The sequence below is a fragment of the Rhinolophus sinicus genome, linkage group LG06, assembly GCF_036562045.2.
Source record: "Rhinolophus sinicus isolate RSC01 linkage group LG06, ASM3656204v1, whole genome shotgun sequence".
NCBI lineage: Eukaryota > Metazoa > Chordata > Mammalia > Chiroptera > Rhinolophidae > Rhinolophus > Rhinolophus sinicus.
The window spans coordinates 156,898,806-156,911,607 of NC_133756.1; the positions used below are offsets into that span (position 1 = coordinate 156,898,806).

Consider the following 12,802-nt stretch of genomic DNA (forward strand, 5'->3'; position numbering starts at 1 on the left):
AAAATGCTAACATAGCACTATGAATTGCACTGAATTGATTATGAACTGCAAATGAATTGTTAAAACCTTTATTAAAAATTTCCTAACACTGTTCCCTAGGTGTTCTTTCTACTTTATCATCCAGAGACACTGTTCACTACTCACAGAAAATGTCTGCAATATACCAATATTTTTTAGTCATAGAGATGCATTTCAGTTATGTAGACTGTTATTTAGGACACATGGATGCAAGTTAATGCTTCTAAAACTGAAGGCATGGAAAGAAGAAAGTGATTGCTTCAGAGTTTGGGAAGGTGGTTGCAAAATAATGAAAGAATCAAACTTAAGTATTTTCTTTTGAGCAAAGCATGTATGTGTGTTTTGTATTGTTTTGTAGAAATTTGCTACTAAAAATATCACTAAAGATGAGAGACATCATCATCTAGAGGAAATGCTGATAATATGGCTCCATGTGTGTGTTCAAAAATCTCTACAGCAGATGCACTTGTGTTAGGGGTAAGTAAGACTTCACTTTGACTAAATTCAGGATCATGCACTACTTCAATGTAATAAGGAATATTCTTGGATCTGGAAAGGGGCAGATTTCATTAAGTCAAAAGGGTAAAATTTGTGTGCTTTTTTATATTGATTGCGTACTATACATTTTAACTGATCTCATGCCCATCCCCTAGCCAATAGGAATACCTTGTGCAAGCAAGTCTACTTGGGTATTCTTCGTATCTCTGTGTTGGACTGTACCTCACCACAGCATGCTTGTGACAAAGATCCACACCAAGTATGCCTTGAAGAAAAAGTAAATCCAGCCTTTATAAGATTCAAAAAGTGATTCATCCTTAATAAATTACTAACATACAAGAAAATACTGGATATGTGGCTACCTATATCCAAATATGAGCAGATTAGTAACCACATTTTCTCTCAAGTACCCTCAGTATTCTCCTCTCATGCCATTACTTGATAGGTTGGGAGAATAGCCAGTAGTAGCATCAGATTTTCAACTTTCTTATGGAGAATTGGCCAGAATTATTACTGAGCAGTCTGATGCTCCAAGTATAGTTGACTCCTATTTGGTAAACCTCAGTATTTCCTGGTTAGGGCTTTCTTTTGGGGTAACCCAATCCAGGAAATACATGAGTAAATGTGTTGCTGTTTTACTTTTAGCTTTTATAAAAGTATTAAATGTTTCTTATAGTTAACACTTATTGGAATTATGTTATAAATTACATCGTTTCAGTACTAATAGCATTCTCTTCTTACAGGCTATCCAGATTTTGATTGGCATCTTTCATGTTCTCATGTGGTATTTACTATTGATTTTGTACATCGGACAGAGTAAAGGAAAATTTGGGACATATGAACCCCTAACTTACAAAACAGGATGTGTTTTATGGGGAATTATTGTGAGTAGAATGCATTTGTATGATTTAATTATTCAGTAAATAATATGCATGCCCCTAATGGAAGATAGGGAGTAGTTTCTAAACAAAGTTTTCAGGAGAATTATGTAATGAAACCCATGTTGGTAATTCATTCAAAATCAAATTCCTTTTTCAACAAATTATTTTTAGCACTTTTAATTTACTAGTGCTATTACAAGAGATGTGGATACGGGAGTGAATACACAATGACAACCATAGGTTGGATTGCCCTTAGACATGTGAAAAATTAAGAATCTTAACCATAATGTCTATTAGCATGATTAATTTTCATATCTTAGCTTCCTCACACAATGAGTCTACACTCACACATTTTCTAAATTTGTCATTACCTGCACTTTTCTGTGGTTTCTACATAGCCATAAGATAGTAGGAAAATCTGAAGAGTATAACATCCCAAGTGAACAATAGGGAAAGATGCACTATGTTAAATTATGTTATTTCGTCAAATAAGACAAGGGCTGATTATTGGGTTTAGCAATATGGAGGCCAGTAGTAAACCTGACAAGTAGTTTCAATGGAATGGTGGGGCAAAAGCCTGCCTGGCATTGGTTTAAAAAATAATGGGAGAAGAGGAATTACTGACAGCAAATACAGACAGCTCCTTTAAGGACTTTGGTGTAAGGTGGTATAGAGAAATGAGGTGGCAGCTGGAGGGAATTAGGGTCAAGAGAGAGTTTGTTTGTTTCAGTAAGTTGGAAGTATCACGTCTTTTGTTGAGGGGACTGAATCAGAAGAGAGAATTGATATGAGATAAATGGTGGGAGGGAGGGATTATTAGAATCGTGTACTTGTGTAGACAAGAGATGATAAATTTTAATACACAGTTCATCTTTACCAATGGGTCTTAACTAGAGGTGATTTTGCAACTCAGAGGACATTTGGTAATGTCTGGAGACAATTTTGGTTTTCACAGCTGGGGGTGGGCATCTAGTGGACAGAGACCACAGATGCTCCTAAACATCCTACAATGCTTAGGGCAACCTCCATAACAAAGAGTTACCCACCTTTAATGTAAATCGTGCCAAGGTAGATAACAGGAGGGAAAGGTAGAGGACCAGAGAAGGAGGACAAAGTTTGACCGGTGGGTAGATGGGATGTTGGGAGCTTGTGGAACTTTTCTTCCAATGGCTTCAGATATTTCAGTGAATTAGAAAGCAATGCATAAGCTGAGAGTGTGAATGGGAGAATGAATTGATTGTTTGAGGAGGAGAGAATGTGAAATAATCATCTAGGAAAAGTGGGACAGTGCATGTATTGTGGAAAATCAGTTTGACTTTCATGCAGCATTAAGTGCTCACTTAAGCTTATAGTGAGATGGGTCAAGATCGTTGTGTATCTTCCTCAGGCCATGATTGGCTGCATGGGCTCAGACATGCAGTAAGAAGAACTGCATTTAATCAGGATTTCGGTTTAACCATGCAACTTTCATCAAACAAGAAAGGTGCAAAGGAGTTGAGAGTGTATGTAAATGAGTGTTTGTAGTGGTTAACCATGGAATTTAAGCTAGTGAAGGAGAGAATATAACAGAGGTGAGGGGCTCAGATTATAGATCCAGATGGGGTCAAAGGATTGTTAGAGTTGTAATACTATAGGGCATGAGCCAGAAAGATAGAATGTGGTGGTCAGATGGTATACTTGAAATTGAGATTTGAAAGGTGTTACACTTATTGGCAGAAACAAGGACAAGAGAATGCTTATGAGAGTGAGTGACTGAAATAGGATGGAGTCACAGGGTTGGAGGAGATAAATTCAAAGAACTACAAGCCCAGGGTATTAGGAGGATTATATATAGACATATTGACATTAGGAAGGATTAAGAGATGAGGTGAGGTGAGGTGAGGTGAGGAGAGGAGAGGAGAGGAGAGGAGAGGAGAGGAGAGGAGAGGAGAGGAGAGGAGAGGAGAGGAGAGGAGAGGAGAGGAGAGGAGGAGATGAGATGAGATGAGACAGAGATAGATGATTGATAGATAGATAGATAGATAGATAGATAGATAGATAGATAGATAGATAGATAGATAGATAGATAGAATTGAAACCACCTAGGAGGAAAAAAACACACCTAGAACAAGAACAGCAACCAAGGGGTCCACAGATGACTTCAACCAAGAGGGATAGTGGGTGATAGAATCTGACGACACTTGATTCAAAGCTGGAGGAGAGAGAAAGGTTGGAAATAACAATAAGAGAAAGGAAACCACTTACCCCAAGCTGACAACCAATGGTCTAAGGGCTAGAGGAGATAAGCTGCTCACCACTGGAGAGGGCTATAGTGAGCGCAGGAGCCCCCAGGAGATACCTGCCTTTATACATTCTCACAAGTGTCAAAGCATTGTGTTGGAAAACTATAGGAGAAAAATAGTGAATTTGTGGACAAAATCCAGATATGTGATTTACATCCTTCAGTGTTTAATTGTTCATATTATAAAAATAGCACATTTAGCTCCAGGAATAAATTATCTAAATTTTCTATTAAGTTTGATCCAATGCAAACCTTCTCATTTAGGTCATAAACTTTGAAAGGTATTTTTTAAAGCCCATGGTTTGGTGAGTTGGTTAGAGAGCATTCTAGTTTAAAATTCACAAGGTATTTTCACTTTATATTCTGAACTAGCTCTTACCTTCACTATGTACCTCTTTGGAAATCTCAGCTTGTTACAGAGTGAAGTGCTAGTATGTAAATTTGAGTTATCCTTGAGGAGTTAGTAAGCTTCAGGTTTGGCTTTTCTATATATGGTGTATAGCATGAATACCATTTTCCCACAAATTAGCCTTTTACTTGCATCTTCCTCAAAGTCACTAAAACAGATAAGACAAAAGGAATATCGCAAGAGACTTGTGCAGCCCACCTTCAAAAAATACGGCATCCCTTTATACTTCTGGGAAATAGACAGAGTAGCCTGGTATTAAATAATGGAACCTCTTTTTAAAAACAAACACATGAACAGCAGCTGGTACCTTAACAGTGCTACAGTCCCAGTTAAGAGGTATATTTTATGCAAACACAACTTGGAATAGATTCATGGACTACTTGTTTTCACATCTGGATACGTATACAGTAGTAATTATAATTAGTGGCATCATTTCATCGGGAAGGACAGCATTAGAAGTAATAATTGAATGAGTTCAGAAAGCATGCTCAGATAGAAGCCAACTTGGCCTCTGATTCAGGACAGCTTAAGTCATATACCACAACCTGGGTCCTGCCCACTGTCCCCCATACATTTCTGTTATCAGTGACCCAACTATTACCTTCAATTCATTACTGTGTGATGGAAACTTGTCCTGACTCCTTCGACTAAACCTTTTTTATTTTTTGTTACTCTTAGTATTATAAAAATAATTGACTTAGAAGAGGGAGTTAAAAATACATTCTAATGAATATTTATAAATATATATTTTTATATCCAGTTTATCATTTCAGGAGTCGTCTTAATAAGAGTAACAAAGTTTCCAACTCAACGCCTGGTAAGTTGAAATGTTTAGGGTACCCTAGAAATCACTTGTCACTAAGCTAAATAGTTTTTAATGAAAAAACAGCGAGTATCTAAACAATGAAGAAATCTACCCTACTTGTAAAATAAATGAAGGAATTAAGTGAAAGTCCAGAAGCACATAATTTAATGTAGGCAAACATGCTATATTAGATTCATGATTATGTAAAGGTTTCTAAATTTAAATACAGGTTTTTGTTTTGTTTAGTTTTTTGGTTTAGTGGTCTACCTTCTTTTAACAGCGTATAAACTTTACTATTAGAAAAAAATGTAATAAAACCTAATGCCTTTATATATAGACATAATACTGCTGTAAAACTTCATTTTCCTAACTATCCACTTTGAGAACAAGATTGTGTCTTGTAACAAAATAGAGGATGTGTCCAGAATAAAGATCCATCTATGGTATAAGAGGAAAGATATTGGGAAGAAAAAAAATCTTAGAATCTTAGAGCTAAATGATATCTCAGAAATTAATTCATCTCATAATTATACAAATAACAAATTGATATCCAAAGGTATTGATGGATTTTTCCTAGAGAATGAAAACCCAGGATTAAAAACCATTGATTCTTATTTGGCTTGTTTCTATGAGAAGTCATTTTCCATCTTTCTTTTCTTTTTGCAGTGGAAATCCTTTTGTTCAAATGATATCTTACACGTATAAGGCTTCCTTCCAACTGACTCAGAAGATTGTAAAATACAATATTTTTGAGCCAAATGGAAGATTTATGCTTAGTGGTGTAATGATGTTTTAGTGTTTTCTCCTGATTGACTGGATTGCACGTAAACCAGAACAATAATGGCAAGCATACCAACACTTCTAAAGCTTCAGAAACTAGATCCAGGTTTTAACTAGATGATTTTTTTCAGCAAGACAAACTGTCTAACTAAAGCGTTCATTCTGAATATAGTAAATGTCCCCTGTATCTTCTTTTCAGGTTATATGTGCTTTGGTCATCAACATTATCTGCATAATTACTACAATTATTGCAACAGTTTTCATAGCAATTGAGTTGTCTAGTTTTCATTCTGTGTCATATAGGAATTATGGACAAGCGGTAAGTGACCAATTCTATAGAGGCATGTTAACTTCAAAAAGATTCTTTTCAGAGGTTTCAAGGCCTTGGGAGGTAAAATGGCTTGCATTGGTCCTCACAAAATTCTTTGATTTAAGAGTAAGCTCTTGATTGACAGTTCTAATTCAACAATAATTCTAACATGATTTTTTGTAAATATTAATAGAATGTTTGAATTCTTGACATGCCCAGTTAAAATAAACAAGTAAATAATTTGAAGGCTTCAGTGGTAAGTTTATCTACATTAGGCATGGGATCACTAATGGTTCTCTTAATGAAAGTATAATCTTAGACCTTAAAACCATTCCCAAAATCAACAAAAGAATTCAGCTATTGATGCATATGGTTGAAATTATAAACACCTAGTAATTTCTGATTTAACATAGAGTTTTTTATGCACAGCCTATTTTTGTGCCTCACAGGAATTTTTCTTTAAGTCCTTGCATAGTAAATTAATGTGAATATCTTTACTGATATCCCAAGAGATTTATTTCAATTGTGTTGGCCTTAAATTTAGAGTCACACATTATTAGTGCTGCAAAAGACTCTATCATTACTTACAAAAATCTTCCACTTAAAATGAGAACAGCTTGGAGTGGAACTCCTCTTTGTTACTGAACAACAGAACAAAACAGATAACAATTTGAAAGTTTTAATTCAAAAATAATTCTAATGAGTAGAAGAGTCCCTGTAGATGAGGGATAAACTTCCTGCTCCCCCCATATACCCCCGCTCCACACCTGCAAGTATATTGTATATTATAAAGGGGACCATCAGCGGGCTGAATCCAAGCATGTAACACAAAAGCCTAGGGGACAATGAGCTGAGGAAAGAAGATGCACCAACACCCCAAATCCATTGTGCGTAATGAAGTATGTATTGCTTTAAATAAGCATGCATCAGATTTTCCCTATAGATCATAAGAAAATTCTCCACTTGCCCTGAAAATTCCATCTAGAAATCTTCAATTCTAATTTTGGGAGCCAAAGATAGGGAGGGAGGAATTAAGTTATTAAGTTTAGAGTTACTTCAAGTTATTTTAGCTTAACAGTCTTATTCATAAGCTTATAATCATCCGTTTAAGATAATATGGCATAACTGCCAAGACCTACATTTTACAAACACTATTACAGACCATTCTAGACTGTATTTATCTGACCTGAACTCAGTATTAACAATCAGTTTCACAATCTCCCAAACACACAGTTTCAGCTTTGTTTGCTGTGATTAATTACACAAAATGAACTTGTATATTTCACCTACATCCCGGACCTACTGTCTTTCCTAGAGGCATTATAGAATTATACACCTACATTTACTAAGGCAGCCAGCGTTTTACAGGATTCTCCACATGCCAACCTTTCTATCATAAGCAAGTGGCTTGGCTAAATCCACAAACTCATCAAGTTATCGGTGTTCACAGGTAGATTCAGTTAGCATCCAAAGTGCATGCCTTTGAAATACACTCCTCATACAGCAAAATGGTAAGCAGTATAAATCCAGAACCAGACGCCTTTATTCCAACACTGTCTTCCGCACTCACTGTATGTGAGCCCTGGGAGGAGTTTCTTAATTTCCTTGTTCCTTAGTTTCTTTATGTGTCCATGGAGAAAACGCTAACACAACCTGTTAGTAGTTAACTGCTTTGCCTGTCTCCCAAACTCCAGGCCTGTTTTTTTAATGGCCAGCTTGACTTTTCTACTTGGATAAGCTTCGGTTGCCATCATCTCAAACTCAACAGATATAAAATGGAAAATATCTACTTACTCAAAAATACTCGACTGCAAAACTCCCTTATTTCAATCTCATAGGCTCAAAACCGTGATGTACGTAACCCTTCCCCCTTCTCTTTTCACTTCTTCCCAATTACCAAATATTGTTTATTATTTACTTAAATTTGTATTAAATAGGACTCGCTTGGTTGTAAGTGACAGGAAATACAACCCTAATTGCCTTAAGCAAAAAAGGGACATTTGCTGATTTGAGCTGGATACAGAGGCTTAACTTATGTGTGGAGAACTCAGTCATACTCTGTTGCTTTCCTATTTGAACTTCTCTGGCAGATGTCTTGCCACTTTCAGAGGGAGAGATTGTCTGAGAATAACACTAACTTATAAATTAAGGAATATGGGCAAAATGATTTTTTACAATCTTGCCAGCTAAGAGGTCACAAGTACTTCCCAGCTAAAATGTAAGGGGGGTGGGGGGGGGAGGTGAGGGTAAGGGGGATCGAATATATGGTGATGGAAGAACTGACTCTGGGTGATGAACATACAATGGGATTTATAGATGATGTAATACAGAATTGTACACCTGAAATCTATGTAATTTTACTAACAATTGTCACCCCAATAAATTTAATTAAAAAAAAAAAAAATGTTCAAATTGTGTTTCTACCAACAAAATTAAATCAGAATTCTTTGCCTTGCCATTTCAAACCCTCTACAATCTTTTATTTACCTTGCTGTTATTATAATATCACACATGAATGAACACTATATCTGAGTTGAACTTGTTTTATCATTTTCTCAAACATGTTATGTTCATTCTTGTATTCAGTTTTTTGCTCACATTATCAAACCACAGATCATATGATATGTATTTTAGCTCTATTGTTGGTTCTGTATTGTCTTCATTTCTTAATTATTTTGTCACACTTCTAATTTATGCTAAATTATTTCTGGAACAAGAAAGTTTACAAAGAAACAAGTAAATTAAAGCTGCCTAAAATGTTGCTTTCCCACTTCACTTTTCTCAGTCCTACTCTTATTTCAAAGGTTCTACTTCTTTATGAAGCCCTCCCAGATATGAATGGCTTCGGGTAAACCTCCCGTCCCCTATAATTACTGAGCAAGTTTTTATCCATTATGACATATTTAACCTTATCATCTGTTACCTCCTACTATCTTTCTGTCTTTTCTACTTCAACATAAACCTTGTAAAAACAGGATTTATTGTTGTCATTTCATTCTTACCATCTGATTCCTACAACCTCATAGTTTATTTCATATAAAAGATATTAAATAAAGCCAACAAAAAAAAAAAAGGAAGAGAAGGAATGGAAGGAGAAAGAATTATGATGTTATTCTTTCTAGGTATGAATATCATTCTCTTCCCACACTCAGCACAAAAACTACCTTTATCTTCAGGATTAGTACCAATATCATTCACCCTGATATGCAGTTAAAAATATCTTTTAGGGAGCAACAGAAGGGGTCTGCATTATTTACCTCAGAAATCACAGTCACCTTGTACTTCCCAGTGAAATGTTGCCCTTTGAACTCTTTTTTTAATTTACTTATTCTTCCAAGTGATATTACAGCAATTTCTACGTGAGATTTTTATCACCACACATGTATATTTAAGTGAGTTCGTAATTAATCATAGCTATTTTAATACCTGAGAACTGCTTGATAAAATCTCTTGGTAGCCATTTTATCATTGGAGACAGAAAAGTCAAACCTACTGACTGAAGCATTTGGCTAGAGCTGTGCCAGGGACTCCATAGTAAAGAGAAGGATGGAAGTGAGGAAGTGTAGGAAGTGCAAAAAGAAGGATGAGTGATGAAGAGCCAGGATGGAAGCTGCAGACAATGAACTGAGGGAATCAAGACTAGGAACAGTGGAGCAGACGGCAAAGGGGTAGAGATGCTTAGGGAAATCAAATGGTGAAAGAAGACTTATTTATTCTTCCTGTTTTCCTTTTCCTTGACTCTCATACTAGGTGCTCCTTCCTTGAACATATTTGCACTTACTAAAGATAATAATGCAAGATTTCTCCCTATTTTCTGTTTCAGAAACTTGGGAGGGAGGTGTCACGTATTTTACTCTTCTCCTACCCCTTGGAATTAGGTATTGCATGTACGTACTCCATCTTCAGCTTTATTGATTTGGTAAGTGTTTCTCTCTCTCTGGCATATCATGAGATTTTGATTTCTAGTAAGCACACTCTATGAGGACATGCAATGCACTAATACCATGTGTTTAGAATAAAAATGGAATATGTCACAATATTCCCTTTACTTCTTAATTTTTTCTTTATTGTTTATAAAATTACAAAAGTAATACATGCAACTGTAAATAAAAAAGTAAAAAAATATGGAGTAAAAAGGTATTGTCTTCTTAATGTAGTCCTCATCAGACCTACACATGTAAATCTACACAAAAAGACACACACACACACACACACACAGTTTTCACTTTTACTAATGGTGTGACCATACTCATATTGTTTGGTCACTTGCATTTTTCTCAACTATCATACAAATCTCTCCATTATAAAACACATCTAAACAATGCCTTTTATGGCATCATACTTTGTCTTGGAATTTAACATTCCTCTAGCATGGCATAGTTTTCCAACTTTTTAAAATTATAGACAGCAATGCAGTGAACACCCAGTACATATATATCTTTATATATAAGACTAGTATTTCTGTAGGTAGAGGATTCTAGAAGTGTACGGTTGGCGCTTGAACAATGCAGGGCTTAGGGTACTGACCCCTCCCCACACACAGTCAAAAATCTGCATGTAGCTTTTGACTCCCTGAAAACTTTACTTCTGTTCAGCAGAGGCCTTCTTGACAACATAAACAGTCGATTGACACATATTTTGTATGTCATATGCATTATATACTGTATTCTCACAATAAAGAAAGCTAGAGAAAAGAGAATAGTATTAAGAAAACCAAAAGGGAAAGAAAATACGTTTACAGTGCTGTACTGTACCGTATCGATACCATAAGTTTGTCATCGATTTACAAGCTGAATTGCCTGTCTATGAGCACCTGCATCAATATTGTCTTATACACGTAGTAATACATAGATGTTATACATATTACTAACACTAGACATCAAAAGTGAAAAGACCATGTGGAAAAGAAAGTCATATTTATTTACAGGTACGAAGACTCATGCACTGATAACAGAGAAGCAGCAATGTGATTGCATTTTGGTGTAATTGATACAATTGCTTCACAGTAGTCTAGCCTATATACTAAGGAATGAATCCTTATAAAATTTTATGGCATACAGCATTATAGTCATATTCATATTACAGTATTGGAAACACTGTTACATTTTTTAAAAAACCATTTCCCTGTGGTGATAGGCTGATATGCAGTTTCTCCAATTATGAGAAAGACAGGCATACTGTACAGTAATGTCATTCTTTGAAAGCAAAGTTGTAAAACAGTAAGAAAACTAACACAGTATTAATGTTATATTAAATATCACTCACCTATGCCTGTGTTAGGATAGGCTATCCACTTCCATCTAAGTCTTGTACACAATGTTCTATGTGACAATATTTAGGTGACAATGACGACGACACAAAAACGTCACATACAGGTCTTGTCGTATAGTTCACAACACACACACTCACACACACACACACACGCTTACTCAGTGTGTGGCATGATGGGTATTTACTACTCATGAAGCGGAGGTGGGTCGTCAGAAGGGTCTGTTCTTGTCATCTTCACAGTGAGTGGGTCAAGGATGAAGGGAGGGAGGCTGCTCTCACTGTCTCAGAGGAGGCAGAGGCCCGAGAGGCAGGCACAGACCATGTAAATTTGTGGAAATACACTGCAATTTCTGCCTGACTAGTTTGCTTTTTTGTTGCTCTAAAAATGTTTCTGTAAGGAGCCAATCGTTCTCCCACCATTTGCTTTAGTTGCAGCGCCCGTGCCATAGAAGGGCCACGTCACAAAGGAAGTCAAAAGCAGCCTTGATAGTCGAAGCCTGCTTCTGCCACATTGTCTCACGTCAGTTTGTTTTCTGGGCTGCTTCTTCCAGATCTTCTTCCTCATCGTCTGGTGCTGGTTTGGAAGCATTTAGCTCTGTCAAGTTATCTTCTGTTCATTCCTCTGGTGTGGTGTCTATTAGCTCCTGGATTTCTCCAAGGTCCCCATCTCGAAGCCCTTCACCCCCCACCTGCCATATCATGGTCTATTTCATGATTTCCTTCATTGGCTCTGCTCCTGTGACGTCATGCACAACATCTGCCCACAGTCTTCTCCAGCAGAAGACTTGATGTTTCCGCTTGGTGTCTTTCATGGCTTTTCTCATAACGACGATGGTACCTTCAAGGTGTAATCCTTCCAGACTTTCCTGATGTTCTCTCCATCGGGGTTCTCTTCATAACATTGACAACCCTTTCCATAGAGTACCGTGTGTAATGATCCTTAACGGTCCCTATGACCCCTGATCTAGAGGCCGAATTAGCGACGTCGTGTTTGGGGGCAAGTAGACTACTTCCACACCTTCAGGGTTGAACTCATGGGGTTCTGGGTGGCCAGGGGCGTTGTACAAAATTAAAAGAACTTTAAAAGGCCATCACTTACTGGCAAGGTACTTCCTGACTGCAGGGGAAAGCATTGATGGAATCAATCCAGAGAAAGCGTTCTTGTCCAGCGTTCTTGTTGTACAACCAGAAGACTGGCAACTGGTGTGTATTTTTCCCCTTTGAGGCTCCAGCGTTAGATAAGGGGAGGCCTGATCATAAACCTGACTGCGTTTGCACAAAACAGTCAAGTCAGTCTATCCCTTCCTACTTTAAATCCTGGTGCTTGCTTGTCTTCCCTCCTAATAAATGTCCTTTGTGGCTTTCTTGTTTGTTTGTTTGCTTTTTAATAGAATAGGGCACTTTTATCTGCATTAAAAACCTGTTCAGGCAGACATCCTTTCTCCTTAATGGCATCTGGGAATTCATCTGCCTCTTGGTCAAAGAAGCTACTTCTTCTGTTATCTTGACATTATTTAAAGCCAAACCACTTTTTAAAATTATCAAACCA

At 36.8% G+C, this 12,802-nt stretch overlaps 1 protein-coding gene across 1 annotated transcript; it reads left to right on the top strand.

Annotated features, from left to right (window-relative positions):
- The first annotated feature begins 530 nt into the window (after positions 1-530).
- On the top strand, positions 531-11,914 carry MS4A13 (membrane spanning 4-domains A13). Its single transcript, XM_074337094.1, has 6 exons — positions 531-545; positions 1,260-1,400; positions 4,848-4,904; positions 5,872-5,991; positions 9,806-9,905; positions 11,514-11,914. The coding sequence occupies exons 1-6, from the start codon at positions 531-533 to the stop codon at positions 11,609-11,611; spliced, it is 531 nt and encodes a 176-aa protein (XP_074193195.1). The 3' UTR covers positions 11,612-11,914.
- Positions 11,915-12,802: the final 888 nt, after the last annotated feature.

Coding starts and splice junctions, on each gene's coding strand:
- MS4A13 (XM_074337094.1), top strand. Junction 4,905..5,871: donor AGTTTCCAACTCAACGCCTG/GTAAGTTGAAAT, acceptor TCTTCTTTTCAG/GTTATATGTGCTTTGGTCAT. Junction 5,992..9,805: donor ATAGGAATTATGGACAAGCG/GTAAGTGACCAA, acceptor TTTCTGTTTCAG/AAACTTGGGAGGGAGGTGTC.